Source organism: Electrona antarctica (genome assembly GCF_951216825.1).
Source record: "Electrona antarctica genome assembly, chromosome: 16".
Lineage (NCBI taxonomy): Eukaryota > Metazoa > Chordata > Actinopteri > Myctophiformes > Myctophidae > Electrona > Electrona antarctica.
Window position 1 is genome coordinate 23,943,409 of NC_136797.1, and position 27,298 is coordinate 23,970,706.

The 27,298-nt window shown below is 44.3% G+C and overlaps 1 protein-coding gene across 4 annotated transcripts in view; it reads right to left on the reverse strand.

The window, feature by feature from the left end:
* Window positions 1-6,093: 6,093 nt before the first annotated feature.
* The window catches only part of LOC306939676 (E3 ubiquitin-protein ligase RNF34-like), a 52,873-nt gene continuing 31,668 nt past the window's right edge, over window positions 6,094-27,298 (reverse strand). For all 4 annotated transcript variants that reach the window (XM_079524332.1, XM_079524333.1, XM_079524334.1 and 1 more), the window contains 7 exons: window positions 20,266-20,484; window positions 15,503-16,027; window positions 10,561-10,623; window positions 9,697-9,898; window positions 9,427-9,453; window positions 8,909-8,956; window positions 6,094-7,757 (listed from right to left, as the gene is read on the reverse strand). In XM_079524332.1, coding sequence (XP_079380458.1) covers window positions 7,573-7,757; window positions 8,909-8,956; window positions 9,427-9,453; window positions 9,697-9,898; window positions 10,561-10,623; window positions 15,503-16,027; window positions 20,266-20,469 — 1,254 coding nt within the window. In that variant the 5' untranslated portion in view covers window positions 20,470-20,484 and the 3' untranslated portion in view covers window positions 6,094-7,572. The remainder of the gene's footprint in view (window positions 7,758-8,908; window positions 8,957-9,426; window positions 9,454-9,696; window positions 9,899-10,560; window positions 10,624-15,502; window positions 16,028-20,265; window positions 20,485-27,298) is intronic.

Consider the following 27,298-nt stretch of genomic DNA (forward strand, 5'->3'; position numbering starts at 1 on the left):
ACAACCATGCTGTTTTCGTGCTCACTCACCCACCCAGCCAGCCAGCCAGCCAGCCAGGCAGGCACCCAGCCACCCACACACATAGCTCTGTAAGGGAGTGGTTGCACCATTCAAAAAATGCAATTTGATAATGTCAGGGGACCACATATTCCTTAGCTCGTCTGAGATTTTGTACATCAAAAGTAGTATGACAACAAAATATTGGAAATGTCTGAAATAACACATTTCCTTTAATGGGAACATATATCATGTATCAAGGTTATATGAAAAATTTATGTTTTTATGACAATTTGTCACAATGTCTGATATTTTAGTACAAGTATGTGAATGAATGGTCAACAATGTAAATAATGTACAAGTAAAGCCTCTAGGAAGAATTCATGTGAACTTTGAGATATTAAAACTCCTTTTAAATCTGAACTGTATTGGGTTCTTTCCTGCTAGTGCAGTGTAGTTTGTATACCTGTAATTGATGTTTTGCTTTAGGCCAGTGTTTCTCATTTTCATGTCCAAAATGTATTTGTATTTAGCCACGGACCCCCCATCTGAAAATGTTTTGTGCCAATAAGGACCCCCATACAATGTTGTTTCAATGCATATAGGTGACCAAATTTGACTGAGAGACTGCCATTGGATTTTTTTGAATTTTCATGTCATATGAAAGCAGGGAATCATAGCTTCAAATTGATATATTGGTTGTTCAGTTTGACCCACCAGTTTTGGAGATATGGCTTATAGAGTAATGTCTTGCAGAAAACAGCGAGTTGAGAAAAGAGGCTTGAAAGGATCACTTCTGTGGTCTTTAACATTACACCTAGCTACATGTTTAAGCATTTATTTCATATTTACATGTCGATTTCAGCTCTGACACTTATTTCAGACATGCTCTAATATGTGAAGAGTCTGCCTGTGCTATTAACTCATTTTGAAAATAAAAAAATAAAAATAAAAAGTTTTTCTCCTCTGGTGAAAAGCTGGAATTTGCGCGATGGCAGTCTCTCAGACAAATCTGGTCAAACTGATTTTGATGCGGTATTAAACAATTTAACTGGAGACCCCATGGAACTCATTCAAGGACCCCTGGGGGTCCTCGGACCCCACTTTGAGAAACTCTGCTCTAAAAACAGATGTGTGAAAATATCTTTGGGATGTTATGTTATGTAGTAACGTTTTTCTATATTTTGAAATATAATATGGACAATTTCCCATCAGTGTCAGTTTAGCATGTGCACATAGTTGAGTTGATATATAGTCATATCAGCAAACCAATATTAGAGGGTCATGAAAAGCTAGACCGTTGGAATAATTCACTTTTTAAAAGATTTGGGGTAATTTTATCATCTACTCAGGCTTTTTTTTTACCCCCCTTCCTATACAATGCACATCCACGGGTGTGACCTGCTAAAATGAATATCAAATATCTAAATATTGGATCAAGCAACCTAAAAAGCTGTCTGGGGTGTTCACAAAAGCCTGAGTAGACTTACCTAAACTTTTTTAGTTAGTTTAGTTAAAGATGGAGTGCCACGATGTTTTTCCACCCTAAAACATGATCATCAGGTATTATTATAATATGAGGAGGAAGAACTTTTTCCAAAAAGTGTACAGTATTTGTTAAAATCATGCTTTTATGTGGACACGCCCACCAGTTCATTAAGTATGCCTGGTTTGCCTGGTGGGTGATGATGGGTGGTGATCCACCTGAACTGAAGCCGCACCCACAGCTGTAGTTGTATGATAAAGGGGGAGGGGTTAGGGGAGGGGCTGATAGTGTGATGTCACTATTTTACTGTTTATTTCATTGGCCCGTTTGACTGCCAAGGGTTCAGCCTCCAGGAAGAAACCCTAAATATAAAGTTAATACACCATTGCACATAAAAACGACTCCAGGGTGTCTAATGAAGTACTGTCACCTCATAGACACATGAAAAACTGGAAAAATACCAGGCACCGTGCATCTGAGTTATAAAGGAAGAGCAGAATATGTTTCTACTTACTTGTTTAGGTTCTGTATTTTATTTAATCTAATACATAATTTTCTCTTCTTTAATACCAAAACAATAGGTTCAACATTCCAAAATATAAAGATCCAGAATGACGAGTGTCCATGAAATCAAATAGTCTAACTTTGATAATATAGCTGCCCACAACTGACATCTTTGAGAATCAGCAGCATATGAGAACGGGCCTATAAGCCTGATACAGTAGTTCCTGTGTGTGTGTGTGTGTGTGTGTGTGTGTGTGTGTGTGTGTGTGTGTGTGTGTGTGTGTGCGTGTGCGTGTGTTGCACACTGGCAATAACGGATCATACAAGTAAATCAGGCTTTAGGCTACAGTGAGTATTTGTGTTACTGTGTATTATGTCCATGTCAATTCTAAATATGTAGCAGATTACAACAAAAAAGCTTGTGGGGGGGGAAGTAACAATTTTACGATGAAACTTGTTTAGCCTATTTTGAGATGCCACACATGGTCAGAGGGCTTTCTGCTTTCGGTTGAGACTTGAGATGAGTCTGACCAAACTAAGGAGATTTACATTCGGAAAATGTACTAATAAGAATTCAAAACAATTGAAACAATTAGATATTCCCGAAGAAAAAATATGAAAAATATGCATTATCAACCAACTTATCAGTAAACAACAATATAAGCTACCTATGCAAGTCACTGAATAGTGAATAATAACATACCGCAGGCATAAATAGATAACTTTTTGCCAGACATTTGAATGAGCTGGATCTTATGACAGGAAAACAAATGTGCCATTTGCATAAACGGGTTAATGTAAACCAGACTTGGGAATCTGCTGACTTTCCTTTGTGGAATATTAGATATTTCAAAAGGTCACATCAACAACATACAGTAAGAAATGTACTGTTGATACTGTAGCACCGTATACCTTACTGTATAAGTTTCAACTCACCCACTGAAAGACAAGATGCCCGGGGGAAGGAACAGAATGATATTGCATGCTGTAAGTTCAGTAAAATCAACAAAGTTGGGCAGTTCTGTTCGTCAAGCCAATCTACAGGCTAAAGTTGGGCAGTTCTGTTCGTCAAGCCAATCTACAGGCTAAAGTTGGGCGGTTCTGTTCGTCAAGCCAATCTACAGGCTAAAGTTGGGCGGTTCTGTTCGTCAAGCCAATCTACAGGCTAAAGTTGGGCAGTTCTGTTCGTCAAGCCAATCTACAGGGTAAAGTTGGGCAGTTCTGTTCGTCAAGCCAATCTACAGGCTAAAGTTGGGCAGTTCTGTTAGTCAAGCCAATCTACAGGCTAAAGTTGGGCAGTTCTGTTCGTCAAGCCAATCTACAGGCTAAAGTTGGGCAGTTCTGTTCGTCAAGCCAATCTACAGGCTAAAATTGGGCAGTTCTGTTCGTCAAGCCAATCTACAGGCTAAAGTTGGGCAGTTCTGTTCGTCAAGCCAATCTACAGGCTAAAGTTGGGCAGTTCTGTTCGTCAAGCCAATCTACAGGCTAAAGTTGGGCAGTTCTGTTCGTCAAGCCAATCTACAGGCTAAAGTTGGGCAGTTCTGTTCGTCAAGCCAATCTACAGGCTAAAGTTGGGCAGTTCTGTTCGTCAAGCCAATCTACAGGCTAAAGTTGGGCAGTTCTGTTCGTCAAGCCAATCTACAGGCTAAAGTTGGGCAGTTCTGTTCGTCAAGCCAATCTACAGGCTAAAGTTGGGCAGTTCTGTTCGTCAAGCCAATCTACAGGCTAAAGTTGGGCAGTTCTGTTCGTCAAGCCAATCTACAGGCTAAAGTGGGGCAGTTCTGTTCGTCAAGCCAATCTACAGGCTAAAGTTGGGCAGTTCTGTTCGTCAAGCCAATCTACAGGCTAAAGTTGGGCAGTTCTGTTCGTCAAGCCAATCTACAGGCTAAAGTTGGGCAGTTCTGTTCGTCAAGCCAATCTACATGCTAAAGTTGGGCAGTTCTGTTCGTCAAGCCAATCTACAGGCTAAAGTTGGGCAGTTCTGTTCGTCAAGCCAATCTACAGGCTAAAGTTGGGCAGTTCTGTTCGTCAAGCCAATCTACAGGCTAAAGTTGGGCAGTTCTGTTCGTCAAGCCAATCTACAGGCTAAAGTTGGGCAGTTCTGTTCGTCAAGCCAATCTACAGGCTAAAGTTGGGCAGTTCTGTTCGTCAAGCCAATCTACAGGCTAAAGTTGGGCAGTTCTGTTCGTCAAGCCAATCTACAGGCTAAAGTTGGGCAGTTCTGTTCGTCAAGCCAATCTACAGGCTAAAGTTGGGCAGTTCTGTTCGTCAAGCCAATCTACAGGCTAAAGTTGGGCAGTTCTGTTCGTCAAGCCAATCTACAGGCTAAAGTTGGGCAGTTCTGTTCGTCAAGCCAAAATACAGGCTAAAGTTGGGCAGTTCTGTTCGTCAAGCCAATCTACAGGCTCACGATGCGTCGTGCATTGTGACACATTGTGAGCTTGTACTGTAGATCTGCTATTTTGGAAGGATTTTGAGAACAAAAAAGTGAAAACATCTGTACAGCAGTAATTCTCAATCCATTTTGAACCCTCAGTTTGATATAGTGTTATAGGACATGCGGACCCCAATTATTTTTCTCGCAGACCCCTAACCTACACGGTAAAATCCTCAGTGTTCATTTAACTCTGAGGCCCCTTTTCCACCGGTTGGTATTGTGGCAGCGGTGGCCGAACGGTTTGCGGAGCGGTCTTGATACCGGAAGGTCGCCAGTTCGTATCCCCGGACCGGCACGTTAAAATTACCACCGCTGAAGTGCCCTTGAGCAAGGCATTGAACCACTACCATGAAATGTTCTATGAGCAGGGCCTGGCTGTAAACAAGTATCTGATGCTTAGTCCAGTTACCCTGGGTAAATATAGTAACTTTGGGAACTGGTTCAGTTCTTTTTGGTTCTTAGTCAAAATTGGAACATTAATTATGAATTGAGTGGGCAAAACCATACCTATATTAGATTGTTATCACCATGACACTTCCCCAATTGATTACTTACACGAAGACAATGATTTATTGTATTACAAATTTTACATTTTTAAATATGCAAATGAGGCATTATGTAGGAAAATATGCAAAATAATAGAAAATATGAAAAAGCTACTACTGTGGAAGGGTTATCATGTATTCATTTACTTGTATTGATCCTATAAACAATTTAATATAGGTCTAGTTTTTCCCACCAATTTTGGAGCTCTGGCTCATGGACTAAGAACCAAAAAGAACTGAACCGGTTCCCATTGGGAACCAACCGGTGGAAAGGGGGTCTGAGAGTGTACAAAATGGAACCAAATTTGGCTCCATTTGTACACTCTCAGAGTTACAGATCTGTAAGGATCCATTTGGTTCCTAACTTTGGGTCATCTATAGCTGGAGACCTCCTGGAAGCCGCTCAATGAACCCCGGGACCACACTTAGAGAACCAGTGTGCATGGTGAGCCAGGGACATAGCCTGGCTAAAGCCAGACCCAATCAGCCGCTGGCAAAAGAAAATGCGATTCGAGTCTGGCTTATTAGCCAGGCTACCAGGGACACACATAAGCTTTTATCCAAGTTAACACATTGACTCCCATTCACAAGTTACCCGAGTTAATTGATAAAGACCTCTTTCCCTCCCAAGCACGAGTTACACGAGTTTATGTTTTCATTGTTTAATGCGCTGCTTTTGATAAACTTTTAAGACTTACAAGTTTTTCCTCGGACACTCTGTGATGACGTCACACACGTTTGGATCACGTGACCGGAAAAGATCACCGACGCTGGCTTCTCAGGGCTTGTGGGTAATCGAGGCGCAATGCACAGTCTATGGAGTGAAATGGAGTGATATGGCATCCATATCGCTCTGTTCCCCGTTGTTGTTGATCGGGACCGTGGAATATTTTTGGACACTATGAGAAACGATCGCACTATTTTTAGACAGATTTTGGTTAACTGGAACTACGATCGCGGCCGGGTTATTCTTCAAAAGGTTAGTGAAACTATTTTGACGATCGTAAACTTAAAGCACTGTAAGTGTTAAACAAAACCTGAGCCGAGTGCTGCTGTTTGCGTCTGAACAGACGGGCAGATGGTAATGCAACAATGATTAAATCAGGCTAATTAAAAATGACGCGGATGTTCAAATGTTTTTTAATAACAAAGAAAGAAACAAAGAAACATTCTCGGGGGAAAAAGAAAAGAACAGTCTGTATCAATTAAAACCACACTTGCTGGTTGTGAGATATTATTGGAAGCTTTACCCAAATGTAATTGATTGAAGGCATTACGTTTGGCACCTTACAGCCTCCCCTACCATATGTGTATTCGTAAGACAAGATGATGATGACACAATACAATCCTCAGGAGTTAATTTAACTCTGAGAGTGCAAAAAAATGGTAGTTAACCACTTACTTTGTCGCGCGACAGTGTTGCCTGGCGAGAGGCGCAGACCTATAGTACAAGATGTGCTGTGAACTTGTGATCTTGTAGAGCTCTATTTGGAAATGTTTTCCCCTACACCGGCATGCCCAAAATAGGGACATCAGGTCCGTGAACGTGGTTAACCCATTTTGGGCGGGAACCCCTTTTGGTGTTAGCATTATGTTATGCTTTAGCTATTGAAAAATAGCAGATCTACAAGCTTGTAGGTCTGCTATTTTTGAAAAATCGAAGAATGACTGACATAGAAACAGCTTTTTCAGAAAACTGTCAGGATGTAGAAGACATTTTTAGAATCTGATCTCAGGTCAAAATGGGTTAAATTAACATTGAGGATTCTACTATGTTATCTGGTGGTGCTAATTCAGATGGCTGCATGATGACACTAAGAGACACAAACAGACAAGACGATTAGTGACTCAGTCACACACAGAAGTCTCTTCTTCATTTCCGATATTGCACATACTAAAGAACACAGAGAGGGAGACACGGCCTGGTGTCGTGGTAGGAATGTACTGTAAACCATATCAACTCTAAAACCTCGGATAACAAGGTCTCTTATATAGTCATCGCCCTATGACAGCTTTTCTCCGCTGCCGCGTAGGAGAACAACCAATCCCCACTTCCAGTATAGGCTATCCATGGGAGCGCGTCCTCTCCATTGGTTTATAAATCATGAGACACAATCTGAAACGAATTGGTGTAAAGGAACAGAGACAGAAGAGAGATAGTGGGGAGGAGGGCAGTACGTGTCCCAGTGCATTCGATGACAGTCCACAAGCACTGAAGGTTTGATTATACTTTGTTTTTGCGCACGGTGTCGCATTCCGAAACTCGCTATTTTCGGTGCGCGACAGTGGCACGCAACTATAAGTATGAATCAGGCTTGAGAAAAGAGAGAGAGAGAGCCCACATGGGAGGAGAACAGTTGGACCTAGCAGGGGGGAAACAAACTGTAGTGGGCTATAGGCAACAGTCTGGTCTTCAAGGCCCAAGCTGGGCACAAGGTTTGGGGGGGGGATGTGCATGCCTTCTGCAGCATTTAAACCTGGGGGGGGGGGACATGCACAGCCCGTTCACCCGTTCTCTAACTTACTCTCTCTTTTTCCCTCTCTCTCTCTCTCTCTCTCTCTCTCGGCTTACACTCAGTTTATTTATTTTTTCCTTAATCCTTTTAAGACTTGAAGACGTGCACAGCCCGCACAACGTATTGCCTGCAGATGGGGCACTCGCTCATCCTCTTCCCACATTTGGTGCAGGTGACCATGTGACCACACTCCAGCAACACACAGTCAATGACGGCGTCCATGCAGATGCGGCACAGGTTCTCGTCGGAGGCCAGCTGAGCTCTCACACCGTCTGCGGACGGACAAAACGGCAAGCGATAACTTAATAATACGACAAAGAATGAGTCAATGATGTAATATGAATAATGAAGATGAGATCAATTCTGACAATCTGAAGAGGTTTTGTATGCACTTCAAACGATAATGGTCGATTATGGTTGTTTTGGATCAACTCAATTGATCACCTGAACAGCTTAATATGATCATCTGGTAACAGTAAATCAAGAAAAGGTGGTAGCCCACTCCTAGTTTATAGCCTACTTTTTGCTTCGTCGTATGACGGTGTTACTCGTTTGCTTGAAAATCAATTATTTTCAGTGCGGGCAAAGCATAAATTATGCTTTACATGTGAAAAATTCCCTCTTCCCCCCTGGCTCCATTCACATGCAGCAGCGTAAGTTCAAGAAGCCAATGAAGCAGTAATTAATAAGTCCAGTGCTGCAGTATAGCATGTCTGGTATGCCTCCAGATCAGCACTTAACATTTTTTAACCCATTTAGGCCTGACCTCAAAATTAAAAAAAATATTCTAAATCCTCCAGTTTTCTGAAATAAATATTTTCACAATTTTTCAAAAATAGCAGATCTACAAGCTCGTAGCTCTATGAGCTTGTAGATCTGCTATTTTACAATAGCTAAATTATAACAATGTTTAAAACACCAAAAGGGGTTCCCGCCCAAAATTGTGGCGCAATATCACCGTGAAGCCCTTTCAATTGACAAGGGTGTCTAGAGACACAAGGATTATAAAAGCAGTCCCACCTGATAAGGGACAAGCCACTACTAAAATAAAAATGATGGCTCATGAAGACATAAAAAGCTCTCAGGAACACGCATTAATGACAGCGTGAGAGAGAGAGAGACAGAGAGAGAGAGAGAGAGAGACCGTCCTTCCGGACAAAGTGAGCGGATGCAAACCGAGGACGCAGAAATGTCAGTGACAATTATGTCGAAAAAGAAACAGCAGGAGAATGGTGGTCAAAATGATAATATATAGGACGATATAAAAAAGGATAGTAATTTGGTTATAGCATGCTATTTCTTACGTAGAAAGTCCTGCTTCAGCCAAATATGAGTACCGTGTTTCTGTGCAGATGGGAACAGGTGGCGTATTTGCCATGAGAAAGGGGGGCAGACGCTTTTTTATTAAATTAAAATGTCTTACCTCCAACTCCACTGTTGCAGATACTTGTAGGTGGGGGGTATGCTACCACTTCATATATGAAAAGGGGCAGTAATAAAAATAAGCTATTAGTAGTCTAAGATACAGTAGGCCTACAAGAAAGCAAAACAATTGTGCAACTTAAAGGTATATTCAGTGATTTCACTTAATTCAAATATCACTTATTTTTTCTTTTTTTTTGGATAATCCTCCCTACCATAGAGTGTGCTGACCATATAAGGAGTTCCTCCCTGTCCCCAGTCAGCCCCTGGGGTCAAAAAACCCTAGTTTCAGTTTTGGTGGCGGGTGGCAAAGCCTTCATCCAATCAGGATGAGAGGGGCCTTCCTCCAATCATGATCGAGTGGGGGCACGTGCTGTTGGCCTGTTGCACTTCCCCCCACTGTAGAGTGTGTGCATGTGCACATTTTGTTACTGGGGCGGACTGGGTGGTTTTCCAAATCACTCAAATCACTGAATGCTCCTTTAACATATCTACAGATAAATAAATAACAATATTTACCTGCTGTTATGCTGCTCACATTTTCCACTGGAAGAAAGAGAACAAATTACCCTTTTAGCACTGAACGTACACAGCAGTGACCATATTCATTTATTAACCCTAACCCACTGAACGTACACAGCAGTGACCATATTCATTTATTAACCCTAACCCACTGAACGTACACAGCAGTGACCATATTCATTTATTAACCCTAACCCACTGAACGTACACAGCAGTGACCATATTCATTTATTCCCCAAAGATGAAGTAAAAGCAAAAAACTCTTACTGGACTTCCTGTTTTGCTCGTTTTCTCTGTAGAGGCGATGCACTCGCTCCAACAGCTCCCACTTCTCACAACATCCAGAGTAGTTGACAAAGTTCCTGGCTAGAATCTCTTTGAGCTGGCGGACAGAGAGGTTTTCTATAGCGTCCTCGTTGTCCAGATCGGAGAGCGAGGCCCTGATCCTCCTCTGTGTTGCTGGGCTGATCTACAATAACACAATTAACAGTACAGACAGAGACAGTAAACACTACAGACACACACTGAAAGGAGTTGTTCCAGGTATTGGAATTGAAGCAAGGTTGCCTTTTTGTACAGAATCGAGTGCCGCGCGGCCCGCGCTACGAGCTTGTAGACCTGCTATTTTTGAAAAATCGTGAAAATGTGGTGCAAATCTTTGACTATAATCTTTCGTTTTTTAACCCCTTTTTGGCGGGAACCCCTTTTGGTGTTAGCATTATGTTATGCTTTAGCTATTGAAAAATAGCAGATCTACAAGCTCATAGCGCGCCACCGAGTGGCGCGCTACGAGCTTGTAGGTCTGCTATTTTTGAAAAATCGAAGAACGACTGACATAGAAACATAGCTTTTTCAGAAAACTGTCAGGATGTAGAAGACATTTTTAGAATCTGATCTCAGGTCAAAATGGGTTTAAGTCAAATCTTTGCTTCTGGGGGGGGGGGGGGTCCCTGGAACAACATTTCAAAGGGGGTCTGCGGCCAAATACAGATAATTCTGGGGGTCCTTGACATGAAAAAGGTTGAGCACCACTGACATAGAAACATAGGTTTTTCAGAAAACTGTTAGGATTTAGAAGACATTTTTTTTAGAATCGGCCTCATATAAATGACTTTAAAAGGTTAACCTTACGTCTATGATAGTTTCGGTGTGCTCCAAGTTTAAAAGGGAGACAGTTGGAGTATCCGCCTGCTCCTGAAACACAACAGAGAACAGTTTAAAAGGGAGACAGTTGGAGTATCCGCCTGCTCCTGAAACACAACAGAGAACAGTTTAAAAGGGAGACAGTTGGAGTATCCGCCTGCTCCTGAAACACAACAGAGAACAGTTTAAAAGGGAGACAGTTGGAGTATCCGCCTGCTCCTGAAACACAACAGAGAACAGTTTAAAAGGGAGACAGTTGGAGTATCCGCCTGCTCCTGAAACACAACAGAGAACAGTTTAAAAGGGAGACAGTTGGAGTATCCGCCTGCTCCTGAAACACAACAGAGAACAGTTTAAAAGGGAGACAGTTGGAGTATCCGCCTGCTCCTGAAACACAACAGAGAACAGTTTAAAAGGGAGACAGTTGGAGTATCCGCCTGCTCCTGAAACACAACAGAGAACAGTTTAAAAGGGAGACAGTTGGAGTATCCGCCTGCTCCTGAAACACAACAGAGAACAGTTTAAAAGGGAGACAGTTGGAGTATCCGCCTGCTCCTGAAACACAACAGAGAACAGTTTAAAAGGGAGACAGTTGGAGTATCCGCCTGCTCCTGAAACACAACAGAGAACAACACATACAGAACAGTTTAAAAGGGAGACAGTTGGAGTATCCGCCTGCTCCTGAAACACAACAGAGAACAGTTTAAAAGGGAGACAGTTGGAGTATCCGCCTGCTCCTGAAACACAACAGAGAACAGTTTAAAAGGGAGACAGTTGGAGTATCCGCCTGCTCCTGAAACACAACAGAGAACAGTTTAAAAGGGAGACAGTTGGAGTATCCGCCTGCTCCTGAAACACAACAGAGAACAACACATACAGTTTAAAAGGGAGACAGTTGGAGTATCCGCCTGCTCCTGAAACACAACAGAGAACAACACATACAGTTTAAAAGGGAGACAGTTGGAGTATCCGCCTGCTCCTGAAACACAACAGAGAACAACACATACAGTTTAAAAGGGAGACAGTTGGAGTATCCGCCTGCTCCTGAAACACAACAGAGAACAACACATACAGTTTAAAAGGGAGACAGTTGGAGTATCCGCCTGCTCCTGAAACACAACAGAGAACAGTTTAAAAGGGAGACAGTTGGAGTATCCGCCTGCTCCTGAAACACAACAGAGAACAACACATACAGAACAGTTTAAAAGGGAGACAGTTGGAGTATCCGCCTGCTCCTGAAACACAACAGAGAACAACACATACAGTTTAAAACGGAGACAGTTGGAGTATCCGCCTGCTCCTGAAACACAACAGAGAACAACACATACAGTTTAAAAGGGAGACAGTTGGAGTATCCGCCTGCTCCTGAAACACAACAGAGAACAACACATACAGTTTAAAAGGGAGACAGTTGGAGTATCCGCCTGCTCCTGAAACACAACAGAGAACAGTTTAAAAGGGAGACAGTTGGAGTATCCGCCTGCTCCTGAAACACAACAGAGAACAACACATACAGTTTAAAAGGGAGACAGTTGGAGTATCCGCCTGCTCCTGAAACACAACAGAGAACAACACATACAGTTTAAAAGGGAGACAGTTGGAGTATCCGCCTGCTCCTGAAACACAACAGAGAACAACACATACAGAACAATCTGTCAGTTGGACATTTCAAAGAAAGTAGCATAGCCCAATACGATTGTAGCTTAAGGCCAATCAATACATACCAATATACCTGGGGGTGCACGAGTTGTCGAGTTCTGAGAATAAAGTTCAAAGACAAAGTTCGGAATTACGTCAATTTGATAGTTATATCAAAGGTTTGGACGTCGGCAGTGGTGGAAAGTAACTAAGTACTTTTACTTAAGTACTGTACTTAAGTACACTTTTGAGGAATTTGTACTTTACCTGAGTATTTCCAATTTCCAGTACTTTCACTTCTACAGTACTTCACTACATCTCAGAGCCAAGATTTGTACTTTTACTTCACTACAATAATTTGAAAACTTTAGTTACTAGTTACTTTGGAGATTTTAAATTTTGATTAGAATTATACATTAACCACTTCAACCCTATACATTTCGGCCATTTGAAAATAGCCGATCTACAAGCTCACAATGCGTCGCAACGCGACACATTGTGAGCTTGTAGATCTGCTATTTTCAATAGATTTTGTACACATTTTGAACTTGTGAAATGGCACATTCTGCACAATAAGTACTTTTACTTTTAGTACTTTAAGTACATTTTGATGCCGATACTTTTGTACTTTTACTCAAGTACATTTTCAATTCCGTAGTTTTACTTGTAACAAAGTAGTTCTGAATTGCAGTATTGGTACTTTTACTTAAGTAAAACAATTGAGTACTTTTTCCACCACTGGACGTCGGAAGGAAGGTGTATTTCCCTTTAGTCACTGCAAATCAGTTTGATTTATGATTTCAGCCTGTTGGATTCATTTAAAACAGGAGTGTGCCAATGATTGATAAATGATTACCAAAAAAAAGATAAGCATGACAGCTATTATGGTGTTAAAAAGGAAATGTATGATATGCTTTGTTTCAAGACTGCAGCAGTCTTGGTTAGGCAGTCCACACGCTAAATTACATTTATATCAACCATTAACTCAACAAGTATAATGATTCTCTTTGAAGGAGGAGGTTAAGGATTTGCCCGTTGGAAGGTGAATAAATGGAAATAAACTATTTCCATTTAGTATGGAGGTTATTTGTTATCGACTGTTAACTCAGCCCTTATTAGTGCACTGTAGAGAAAATGTAGTGCACATAATCATGAGCATATCTCCCTCCTCCATCGCTCTTTGCATCTGCCATCATGCAAAAAAGCAATTAGCTAATGGTTGCAAGAAGCCTTTCCTGAGTGTGACATTGCACTGGGGACACTTGATGTACCCTTTATGTTTATGAGACTAAAGATTATCTCCTCTCTATCTAGCCCCCCCATCACCCATCCATCAAATTCCAGCAGACATGGACGAATCCCAGCATGCACCTGTGTTAATAATGCATCTCTCAGCTTGTTGGAGCTAAGACGACTCCCTCCCTCTGCCTAGATCACGGCTACAAGTAGCCCAGCAAGCCAAATGACGTCATGATGACCGTTATGATTACGTCCTCCGGTGACGTTCAGGACTAGGCCAGATCACAGCCCATATGGGGACGGTCTTTAGTACGCCACTCTCTCGCTGAGAACGGCCGAGAATAGAATGGGGTTCACTTCACTGTCTGTCAGTCTGAGAACACCGGGGACTGTCAACCTGCTGCTACCCACTACCATCATTCATGATGGCTCACACAAAAAGATTTAGCTGGTTTTGTTCATGGTTATGTCTGAGTCATAATGACATGCCTATATATGGTCATATCTGGTTTAACCCATTTTGGGCGGGAATCCATTTTTGGTGTTAGCATTATGTTATGCTTTAGCTATTGAAAAATAGAAGATCTACAAGCTCATAGGAGCCTGCTATTTTTGAAAAATCGAAGAACGACTGACATAGAAACATAGCTTTTTCAGAAAACGGATGTAGAAGACATTTTTAGAATCTGATCTCAGGTAAAAATGGGTTAAATGGTAAATGGTGCATTTATATAGCGCCTTTATCCAAGGCGCTTTACATTCACCCCCAGATTGTCGCCCGATTGTGAAATGGCTTAACCCATTTTGACCTGAGATCAGATTCTAAAAATGTCTTCTACATCCTGAGTTTTCTGAAAAAGCTATGTTTCTATGTCAGTCGTTCTTCGATCTTTCATGATTCTTGTATTTGTATATTTAACTCATCTTGATGTCCCTGTCCTTTCCAGAAGCCCCAACCTCGCACCCCCCCAGGGGGGGGGGGGGGGCACATCCCACACTTTCTATCATGAAACAATGAGGGAGTAAGAGAGATGAGTGCAGGAACGTCATAGTCTTTCACTCAGCTGTTCGGCTGCAGCTGTGATGCCGGGGGTGGCGTTATAAACCTGTGTGAGTGTTACATAACTGAGCCTATTTGACCTAAAAATGGCAAAAGGACTTAAGGCCTGCTGCTGGCTGGCCTGGGAGCTGCACACACACACACACACGCACACACACACACACACACACACACACACACAACAAACTCAGATGTTTCCAGCTGTCACATGGACATTAGAACATCACCGTACACGTTTTCCACATGGACAGGGAGAAGAGTGATTTAGCTATGCATTGCCATGTGTAAAACGTTTCATGTCAGTGTTTCATACCAGGGACTTCAGCAACATTGAAGCAAAAGCAACACTGTTCTGTGTCACAGACGGGGCTTAATTTACCATTGAAAGGAATCATCATAGTTAAAGGAAGGTCAGAACTTGAAACTCATGATGAAGCATAAGAAAGCATAAAGCATGTGGACTGTGACCAAATTTAAACATAGTGATGTAAGTGTTTGTTCCAGCGGCGTAACTAGACGTCAGTAGGCACCGACGCAGGCTGGCCAGGGCAGACCCGGCCGACGCAGCCCCCCCAACGCAATTGCGTTGTCTGCGTCACGCTAGTTACGCCCCTGGTTTGTTCATGTGTGCGTACGTACGTACGTACGTGTATACATATACACATATGAGAATATTTGTTTTTAATTTATAACATTTGTTGGAATAACGTTTGTTGGAACGCACAGCCATGTCAGAGGCACCACGGAGGATTCAAACCCCTGTCCTGTGCCACCCGATTTCTCCAGTTGCGTGTGTTGTGCGTGTGCGCACGCACGCGCGCGCGTACACACGCACGCGCATTGTACTGCATTATGCATACAAGCAGTCAGCCCGATTTATACTTCGTCATACGCCGGTGTCACACGCTCCAAGATAGCCGATCTGCATGCTTTTAGGTCAGCTATTTTTGGAGCATGACACCATCGTACGACAACGTATAAGTGGGGCTATACCTGGCTGGTGGTCCCTGAGCTGTCACTCCGGCTGAGCACATCTCCCTGAGTGGCGGACAGGACTGACTGTTCAGAGGGGGAGCGATGGGTGGAGGGCGGCGAGGCGTGCAGTGAGTGGGGAAGCGAATGCAGACTGTCTCTATCTGCTCCTCCCTCTTCCTCCTCCTCCTCGTCCACCACCACCACCACCACCCCCTCCACATCCACATCCTCCACCTCCTCCTCCTCCTCGCGTGGCTCCACGTCATCCCCGCCCTCGTCTTCCTCCTCCAGCGGCATCGGAGTGTCCCCCGCACCCTGGTGGCAAAGCACCAGGTCCACCAGGTCCTCCTTCTCCCTGCAAGTGTCCGTGGGAATGTTGCGCAGGAGGAGGTACTGGCGCAGGTCCTTGACGCGCAGCTGCATGAGCCGAGGCCTCTGGAAGGCCGTGCCGCGGAGCAGGTGGCAGGTGGTGCAGCGGCGCAGGTTCTCCTGCGGCACCGAGCACAGGGCACAGAAGCTCTTCTTACAGTCACAGCAGATGTGCTGTTGGACGGTGGAGAGAGAGAGAGGTAGAGAGAGAGAGGGTAGAGGTCAGTGAGAGAGAGAAAATGGCATGATGCGGTCCTACTCTGTTTCTTGTCACTCTAGCTCAGAATCAGCTAATCAGAGTAGCTACAGTACATTGTATAGTAGGCATGTAACGATTCACTCAACTCACGATACGATTCGTATCACGATATGAGGTTCACGATACGATTTTTCACGATATTAAAAAAGATATATATTTTAAAGAAAAATTACCGTTTATTTTATTTTATATAATTTATCCCCTGAGATTTTTTATTTAACTACATTGCAAAAGAAGTAGCATTACTTTTGACAGTGCAGAAACATAATTGCCTTCCTTGATGAGCATCAACGACCATCATCACCTGGGCACAGTCACAGACACACACAGCTCCCCTCTACAGTGCTCTACTACTGAAAGTGACTATCATTTCTCTCCAAAAGCACTTGAATATGATGGAATATGACTAAAGCTCACATTTCACATCACACACTAGCCCCCCTTTTTTGAGTGGTGTAAACCACTCCTACAACTGGCTTTTGTGTGCATAAAAAAATGAGCATGGTTGCTATGTTCAAAATAATTTCTGACGTAATTAAATCACACCCGGGTGAACTGGATGACCGTAGCAACCGTGGTCATTTTCTCTGCACAAAAAAAGCCAGTTGTGAAATCACATCCAGGTGTGATTTCATTACGTCAGATCAGAGCTGATCATGCTATATAAAACCTTACACCACTCAGTTCACACGGGTGTGATTTTTTATTTCAATGAATCGATTCATATCGTCGGGATTAATATCGATATATATCGATATACGATATATCGTTACATGCCTATTGTATAGTGTTGAGTATAGTACAGTGTTGATTTCTAGCAATATGTTTTCTACTGTCAAGCGCCATAGTATTCCAACATAGCTTTTGTGTAACTGACCGACGCCCTGCAAGGGTCACGTTCGCAAACAAAACAAGCCAATGAATTGGACTAAATGAAGGCCGTCCTCAATCATATCATCATCACGGGATACCGCTTCCAAGAACTGTTATCACAAATATATCCCTGTTCTCCATGTGACATCTTTAGCATCTCAATGGTTCATTGCAGCTTCGCTGGAGTCATGTTTAATCCATTTTGACCTGAGATCAGATTCTAAAAATGTCTTCTACATCCTGACAGTTTTCTGAAAAAGCTATGTTTCTATGTCAGTGGTTCTTCGATTTTTCAAAAATAGCAGACCTACAAGCTCGTAGCGCGCCACTCGGTGGCGCTATGAGCTTGTAGATCTGCTATTTTTCAATAGCTAAAGCATAACATAATGCTAACACCAAAAGGGATTCCCACCCACAAATGGGTTAATCTCACTGACACAGAGCTGAGCTGAACTGTGTAAAGGAACAGAATGGAAGCACAATATGGCAGGAATTATTTTCATATCACTGGCGTGCAAATGTTCTCATTATCGCCAGCGTGCGTGCGTACGTGCGTGCGTGTGTGAGTGAGTGTGTGCATGCGTGCGTGCGTCGGTGTGTATATGTGTACGTGCGTGCATGTGCGTGTACGTGCGTGCGTGCGAATGTGCTCTGGTTCATGTTAAAATGACCCCAAATATGTTTGAAAGTGAAATATCCCCTTAGCGCTTTCCGTCTTAGTTCAGCAATAACAAAGTTCGGTGCTCGTGTGGCAAACCCAGGTTCAAATACTGGTTAGGACATTCATCTTATAGATTGATTTATAGATAAATACTGGTTTGGACATTCATCTTATAGATTGCAGCTTTAATTGCTGTGGCATTAAACCATTTTGGGCGGGAACCCCTTTTGGTGTTTTAAGCAGTATGTTATACTTTAGCTATTGAAAAATAGAAGACCTAGGTCTGCTATTTTTGAAAAATTGTGAAAATGTGCCTGAAATCTTTGAATATATTATTCTTTCAGAGTTTCAGTTTTTAACTCAAATCTTTGCTTCTGGAGAGGTCCCCTGGAACAACATATTTTCAGATGGGGGGTCGGCGGCATATTACATATAATTTCTGGGGTCCTTGACATGAAATATTGAGAACCACTGATATAGAAACACAACGTTTTTCAGAAAGATTTTTTTTTAATTTCGACGTCAGGCCTAAATGGGTTAAGTCATGCTGTGCCAGCGATGAAAGCTCTGGAGTAGCCTCCATCGTTCTCCTCACACCTGTTGCCATGCCAATGGTAGGTTAGATCCCCAGTTGTGTGAAATGTATCACACTGAAAAAGGAGGTCCTAGGGAATTAATACAAAGGACTGAAGAAAGCATGTGCGTCATGTGTAGCTGTGGAATTGTCTACTTATGGGCTTCTGTGTGCATCACAGATTCTCTGCTTCAGGTGACTAATATTGCCCTTCTAATGCATCTAAAACATTTGTGGAATTGTTTTTATTTTATTAATATTATCTTTCAATGAAATTCATTAAATAAAGTAAAGAACCATACCTCCAACCCTGCATCTGTGTTAGTTAGATTCTAGTAATATACTACTCTGCCATTAAAAGGATCCCTGGCTAATAAGACAAATATGCCTTAAAACATTATACTTGCCCTCTATAACTAAAGAAATAAAATAAAAGCACCTTAAATATTTTATTTCTTTCATAAATAGAGAATCTTTCACTCAATAGGGACTGCTCCTGCCGCAAGTTGATGATGTCATATGTGTGGTCCAGCCCTATGGAATTATGGAATGCATGTGCTAATAAAATAAAATAAAAATATTAAATATATTGCTTTGATGCTCATATTAACTTTAGGAAGTATTACGTTGTTTTTTTATTAGCACATGCATTCCATAATTCCATAGGGTTAGACCACACATGGGCATATGACATCATCAACTTGCGACAGGAGCAGTCCCTATTGAGTGAATGATTTTGCAATTTATGAAAGAAATAAAATGTTTAAGGTGTTTTTATTTTGTAATTTTAGTTATAGAGGGCAAGTATAATGTTTTAAGGCATAATTGTCTTATTAGCCACGGATCCTTTTAAGACTGGTTAAAATAATGTTTTATTTACTAAAAGTTATAGATTGCAATCGGGTGACTCCGTTCAGAAGAAACCTTGGCCTGCAATTAATATTTCATGCCTCCGTGCTGCAAAATCTATAATCTGTCTCAATTGTTGCCATCAAAACCACTACCGCTGCCACCATCAAGGCTGTTACTGTATCTGTTGCTTTCTCATTTCACTAAACCTTTGGTGCTCTTTTATGGCGGTTTTAAAGGAGTGTAGGGACTATGGAGTCACACTTTTTGATGGCATTTTGTAGGGAATTCCACATTTTGGTGGCATAATAGCAGTGGAACTCCCTCTTGTGTTGTGATCGTGCAGGGCGTTATACTCATTCTTTTTCAAGTACATCATCATAATCATCACTGATACATTACTGGCTGCTGTATATTTGGTTAAGGGTCTAAATCTAAATGAGCTGATCTACAATCTCACAAAGCGTCACTGCGTGAGCGTTGTGTGTGCGTTGTGTGTGCGTTGTGTGAGCGTTGTGTGAGCGTTGTGTGAGCGTTGTGTGTGCGTTGTGTGAGCGTTGTGTGAGCGTTGTGTGAGCGTTGTGTGAGCGTTGTGTGTGCGTTGTGTGAGCGTTGTGTGAGCGTTGTGTGTGCGTTGTGTGAGCGTTGTGTGAGCGTTGTGTGAGCGTTGTGTGTGCGTTGTGTGAGCGTTGTGTGAGCGTTGTGTGAGCGTTGTGTGAGCGTTGTGTGTGCGTTGTGTGAGCGTTGTGTGAGCGTTGTGTGAGCGTTGTGTGTGCGTTGTGTGAGCGTTGTGTGTGCGTTGTGTGAGCGTTGTGTGAGCGTTGTGTGTGCGTTGTGTGAGCGTTGTGTGAGCGTTGTGTGAGCGTTGTGTGAGCGTTGTGTGAGCGTTGTGTGAGCGTTGTGTGAGCGTTGTGTGAGCTAATGTAGGTGTGCGTTCCCGACGACTAAACATACAGCAACGTCTTTACGCCGGGGTACGTACGCTTTTCCGACCAGTCATTGGTCCGACATGTGGAAAACGACTGGATTAAGGTTGGCGAACATGCGTTTAGGTTGGCGAACATGCATTAAGGTTGATGAACATGCGCTGCTCCGTGCTTGCGGTTATGGTTAGGTTAGGGTTTGAGGTAGGTTGTCGTTGTCGGACCAATGACTGGTCGGAACTTACGAGTACTGCACCACTTTGTCCCTCTCACCTTGCGTCTGAAGACGGAGAAGGCGAGTCCACAGGCCTTGCACAGCTGCCCGGCGCTTCCTGAGCTGGTGGGGGGATAGGTGGAGTACCCCGCGCTGGGGGCGAAGCGGAAGGGCCCGGCCCCGGCTCCGAACCCCGGCTGCTGCGCCCGCACCGTGCCCGTGCCCATCACCTCGTTCAGCAACCCGCAGCATGACGCCCACATGGACGATGCCCCCGCCTGTGGTGAACGCACACACACACACACGCACAGCACACACACAGGAGTTCAGAATCATCCCTTACCATAAGCTAATTAAGCTTTTCCCCTTGGCTTGATACATAATTGATGGGAAAGGTAACTCAACCCTCTCTTCGTTAAGCACTCACACAGAAATCTCAACATGCTTTTTAGCTGCTCCCCACACAATCTTTTTATTTATTTAAAATGCTCTATAAAAGAGCAGGTGAGCTGGGGTGTAAATTAATTCAGGCATAGCAGGATGTGAAAGAAGTTATGACTATTGTATACGATAAAGATCAAGAGAGTAGTAGTGTGTGAGAGAGAGCGAGAGAGAGAGAGAGAGAGAGAGCGCTAAGCGGTAGATTATTGTCTTTCAGGTAAGGGATGTTTCATAGAAATTGCCATTAAAAGCTCTTAATTAAAAGATCCTATATACTTTGGAGAGTTGTATGTCCACCAGTAGTCTATCCATGGCCCACTCCTTTTTGCAATCTAAACCAAATCCCTTTACAGAAAGTTTCGAAACTTAAACTCTGCAGAGTTAAGTTTCCCATTTCACACAATGAGGTCAACAAGGCCATGAAGGCAAGTCAATAACAAAACACAGACTTATAATTAGTCGAATGTATAAGGCATGCTTGGGTGAGGTGACACTATATTGCACACAATTACCTATATGGATAATCTATAGCAAAGACACAAGTCAAAGCAGTGAACCCGGTACAATGAACGAGCACGCGTCAGTTCACTGACCACAAGACTGGACTAGAGACAGAGGGAAGTCAAGATGGCCGTGATCTGATCTGAGCTTCAGCTCCTCGGAGAATACTGATGAGAGAGGGGAGGGGTGGGGGGGAGGAGAATATGTCTTCTGTTCCAGGGTCTGGGGAATCAATAGCTGACACGAGCAAACTGTATACTCTCTGTGGTTCCCGGCACACAACACAGAACACAATGGATTCCACATCAGGCCAGCCCAGACTACGTCTCTTCACAGGACAGTGCTGCAGCTCTGAGATTCTGTAACAATCGCACGTTATTAGCCCATTTTGACCCGAGATCAGATTCTAAAAATGTCTTCTACATCCTGACAGTTTTCTGAAAAAGCTATGTTTCTATGTCAGTCGTTCTTCGATTTTTCAAAAATAGCCGACCTACAAGCTCGTAGCGCGCCACTCGGTGGCGCGCTATGAGCTTGTAGATCTGCTATTCCAAAAGGGGTTCCCGTCCAAAAAGGGGTTAGTGCAATACATAGAACTATACAAAACAAAAACCTCATGAATGCTTTTTTGAGGGACACTAGCACCTCCTATATATCCAGCTTGTAGTGCATGTTCACAAACTTTGTCCTACACAATTAAACATTAAATTCCTTATTGACAATGGATGGTGAATTTTACGTCTGAGCAAATAGGCATACTGTCTATTTTTGTCCTACACAAACATTAAATCAATTCCCATTGACGATGAATGTAGAATTTTACGGCTATTTTATGTCATGATGGTGTATGATGATAAGAGCGCCCCTCACTTCACACGGGTGTGATATACGTACATTACATAAATAATAATAATAATAACTAGAAAAGTCGCAATTTTGAAAAATTGCAAAGTGTGGTTGCCGCAGTCGCTTACATAGGCCCCTCCCACTAATATTGTCAGCCAATTACAATGTCACGTTACCCCTGTGATCATGCGTAAGTAAGTCGGAGGGGATATATACCCTAAAAATCATGTTCTTGCAACAAACTTTTTTAGCCCTGTCTTGGTCGATGATGTGGAAATTCCGTAACGCTTGAATAATTGGTCTTTTGACCCTTTGTCATAATAATAATAATAATAATAATAATAATAATAATAATAATAATAATAATAATAATAATAATAATAATAATAATAACTAGAACTGCACTCTGTCGAGTGCCTACTTGCTTGTTGCACACAAGTAGGCCATAAATGGCCTACTAGTGCGCAAGCAGAGCGCGCAAGTACTGTCGACCGCTACAAACTGTCAAATCTCAGCTTCTCTTTGAAAGAACGATTGAAATATTGAATTATTAGGTTTAGCTATTTGCTACGTACCTAGTTTTTGCACGTAAAAAAGTAGTATTAATTATTAATTATCATAATAAAGATGTGGATTAAAGGACCCAATGCCTTCGATGGTGACGTATATCTCGATCAGTGTCGGGTGGATTAAAGGAAATGCCTCTATGTATATGTAATTTGTAAGTTGATTAGCGGTATACTGTGGTTACCTTTGATGCGTAACTATGCACTGTCCCAGCATATGACGTCAGGAACTGGTATAGCCAGCTCTCAATGATGACTAGCTCTCAATGATGACGTAATAAAGATGTGGATTAAAGGACCCAATGCCTTCGATGGTGACGTATATCTCGATCAGTGTCGGGTGGATTAAAGGAAATGCCTCTATGTATATGTATATGTAATTTGTAAATTGATTAGCGGTATACTGTGGTTACTTTTGATGCGTATGCACCGTCCCAGCATATGACGTCAGGGTATAACTGGCGTCATATGCTATAGCTCTCAATGATGACTAGCTCTCAATGATGACGTAATAAAGATGTGGATTAAAGGTCCCAATGCCAGAGTGTAATTGGTTTTCGATGGTGACGTAATGACGATATGTTTTAGTGTCGGGAGGATTAAAGGTAATGCTCCTATGTATACATGTATGTAGTCTGGCACCACTGCCGTATCAGGCACAAGTAGTCATTACGTCATTTGCTGGGACGGTGCATACGCATCGTCCTGGGCGAAACTAGTACTTGCGCGCTCTGCTTGCGCAAGTATTAATAATAATAATAATAATAATAATAATAACAATTAAAGTGGTGTTCACAGCAGGTTGTTTCAATGGTAAGAAACTATGGCCCGTATACAAACTAGTGCCGGTGCACCCGGCAGGGAACACTTCCCATAGTTCATCCGGAGCGTGAACACGCGCCACTGCTTTTCGTGAACCTGTCTGTGTTTACAACATTTTGTCAACGGGGGGCAGCAGAGAGCCATAGTCTAGCCTACTCCAGCCTAGAAAGGACTTTCTATGGGGTCCAACACTTAAGTGTGGTTCGGGGACCCCCTGGGATCCTTGATAGGTTTCGATGTGGTCCAACACTGGTTATCAAAGTGTGGTTCGGGGACCCCCATGGGGTCCTTGATGGGTCTCGATGGGGTCCAACGCTGGTTATCAAAGTGTGGTTCGGGGACCCCCATGGGGTCCTTGATGGGTCTCGATGGGGTCCAACGCTGGTTATCAAAGTGTGGTTCGGGGACCCCCATGGGGTCCTTGATGGGTCTCGATGGGGTCCAACGCTGGTTATCAAAGTGTGGTTCGGGGACCCCCAGGGTCCTTGATGGGTCTCGATGGGGTCCAACGCTGGTTATCAAAGTGTGGTTAGGTTACCCCATGGGGTCCTTGATGGGTCTCGATGGGGTCCAACGCTGGTTATCAAAGTGTGGTTCAGGGACCCCATTGGGTCCTTGATGGGTCTCGGTGGGGTCCAACGCTGGTTAACAAAGTGTGGTTCGGGGACCCCATGGGGTCCTTGATGGGTCTCGATGGGGTCCAACGCTGGTTATCAAAGTGTGGTACGGGGACCCCCTGGGGTCCTTGATGGGTCTCGATGGGGTCCAACGCTGGTTATCAAAGTGTGGTTCGGGGACCCCATGGGGTCCTTGATGGGTCTCGATGGGGTCCAACGCTGGTTATCAAAGTGTGGTTCGGGGACCCCCTGGGGTCCTTGATGGGTCTCGATGGGGTCCAACGCTGGTTATCAAAGTGTGGTTCGGGGACCCCCTGGGGTCCTTGATGGGTCTCGATGGGGTCCTTCACTGGTTATCAAAGTGTGGTTCGGGGACCCCATGGGGTCCTTGATGGGTCTCGATGGGGTCCAACACTGGTTATCAAAGTGTGGTTCGGGGACCCCATGGGGTCCTTGATGGGTCTCGATGAGGTCCAACACTGGTTATCAAAGTGTGGTTCGGGGACCCCATGGGGTCCTTGATGGGTCTCGATGAGGTCCAACACTGGTTATCAAAGTGTGGTCCGGGGACCCCCTGGGGTCCTTGATGGGTCTCGATGGGGTCCTTCACTGGTTATCAAAGTGTGGTTCGGGGACCCCTTGGGGTCCTTGATGGGTTTCGATGAGGTCCAACGCTGGTTATCAAAGTGTGGTTCGGGGACCCCATGGGGTCCTTGATGGGTCTCGATGGGGTCCAACGCTGGTTATCAAAGTGTGGTTCGGGGACCCCATGGGGTCCTTGATGGGTCTCGATGGGGTCCAACGCTGGTTATCAAAGTGTGGTTCGGGGACCCCATGGGGTCCTTGATGGGTCTCGATGGGGTCCAACGCTGGTTATCAAAGTGTGGTTCGGGGACCCCATGGGGTCCTTGATGGGTCTCGATGGGGTCCAACACTGGTTAGCAAAGTGTGGTTCGGGGACCCCATGGGGTCCTTGATGGGTCTCGATGAGGTCCAACACTGGTTATCAAAGTGTGGTTCGGGGACCCCATGGGGTCCTTGATGGGTCTCGATGGGGTCCTTCACTGGTTATCAAAGTGTGGTTCGGGGACCCTTTGGGGTCCTTGATAGGTTTCGATGAGGTCCAACACTGGTTATCAAAGTGTGGTCCGGGGACCCCCTGGGGTCCTTGATAGGTTTCGATCAGGTCCAACACTGGTTATCAAAGTGTGGTTCGGGGACCCCTTGGGGTCCTTGATGGGTCTCGATGAGGTCCAACACTGGTTATCAAAGTGTGGTTCGGGGACCCCATGGGGTCCTTGATGGGTCTCGATGAGGTCCAACACTGGTTATCAAAGTGTGGTTCGGGGACCCCATGGGGTCCTTGATGGGTCTCGATGGGGTCCAACGCTGGTTATCAAAGTGTGGTTCGGGGACCCCATGGGGTCCTTGATGGGTCTCGATGGGGTCCAACGCTGGTTATCAAAGTGTGGTTCGGGGACCCCATGGGGTCCTTGATGGGGTCCAACGCTGGTTATCAAAGTGTGGTTCGGGGACTCCATGGGGTCCTTGATGGGTCTCGATGGGGTCCAACACTGGTTAGCAAAGTGTGGTTCGGGGACCCCATGGGGTCCTTGATGGGTCTCGATGAGGTCCAACACTGGTTATCAAAGTGTGGTTCGGGGACCCCATGGGGTCCTTGATGGGTCTCGATGGGGTCCTTCACTGGTTATCAAAGTGTGGTTCGGGGACCCCTTGGGGTCCTTGATAGGTTTCGATGAGGTCCAACACTGGTTATCAAAGTGTGGTCCGGGGACCCCCTGGGGTCCTTGATGGGTCTCGATGAGGTCCAACACTGGTTATCAAAGTGTGGTTCGGGGACCCCATGGGGTCCTTGATGGGTCTCGATGGGGTCCTTCACTGGTTATCAAAGTGTGGTTCGGGGACCCCTTGGGGTCCTTGATAGGTTTCGATGAGGTCCAACACTGGTTATCAAAGTGTGGTTCGGGGACCCCATGGGGTCCTTGATGGGTCTCGATGGGGTCCAACGCTGGTTATCAAAGTGTGGTTCGGGGACCCCATGGGGTCCTTGATGGGTCTCGATGGGGTCCAACGCTGGTTATCAAAGTGTGGTTCGGGGACCCCATGGGGTCCTTGATGGGGTCCAACGCTGGTTATCAAAGTGTGGTTCGGGGACTCCATGGGGTCCTTGATGGGTCTCGATGGGGTCCAACACTGGTTAGCAAAGTGTGGTTCGGGGACCCCATGGGGTCCTTGATGGGTCTCGATGAGGTCCAACACTGGTTATCAAAGTGTGGTTCGGGGACCCCATGGGGTCCTTGATGGGTCTCGATGGGGTCCTTCACTGGTTATCAAAGTGTGGTTCGGGGACCCCTTGGGGTCCTTGATAGGTTTCGATGAGGTCCAACACTGGTTATCAAAGTGTGGTCCGGGGACCCCCTGGGGTCCTTGATAGGTTTCGATGAGGTCCAACACTGGTTATCAAAGTGTGGTTCGGGGACCCCTTGGGGTCCTTGATAGGTTTCGATGAGGTCCAACACTGGTTATCAAAGTGTGGTTCGGGGACCCCATGGGGTCCTTGATGGGTCTCGATGGGGTCCTTCACTGGTTATCAAAGTGTGGTTCGGGGACCCCATGGGGTCCTTGATGGGTCTCGATGGGGTCCTTCAATGGTTATCAAAGTGTGGTTTGGGGACCCCCTGGGGTCCTTGATGGGTTTTGGACATCGTTTATTGCGAAATACCTCGCCATGGTAACGCATAATGGAAATATTTTGATAAGCACACCATTCCTGGCTGAGCCACACGTGTTTGCCTGCATGGCAGTCACACAGAAAAAGAATGGTGTACACGGCAGGCTAATAGAAAACAATCCCACCCGTGTGAAGAGAAGCTCTTATCACGGACAAGTCTATTACAGCCATTAAAGTCTAGAAATGTTCATGTAAAACTATTGGCCGTGCACACAGTGGCTATTCCCAAGTGCCTAGTACAGCTTAATGGAGCCTATTAAAGTCTAGTACAGCCTAGTACACCCTATTCTAGCCTATTCCAGCCTAGTACAGCCATCTAAATACCCCCCCCCCCCCCCCCCCCCATCCTAGTCTATTCTCCCACTAGGTTGGACTAGGCTAGACGTGGGTGTACATGGCTGTCCTAGACTCTACTGGGCTCTAATGTTGTTTTTGGCTCTAGTAGACTGTACTAGGCTGTACTAGGGTATATTAGGCTTTACAAAAGCCTAGAAATGTTCCATTTACAACTATTGTCCGTGCACACAAACTCATGTACAAACTATTG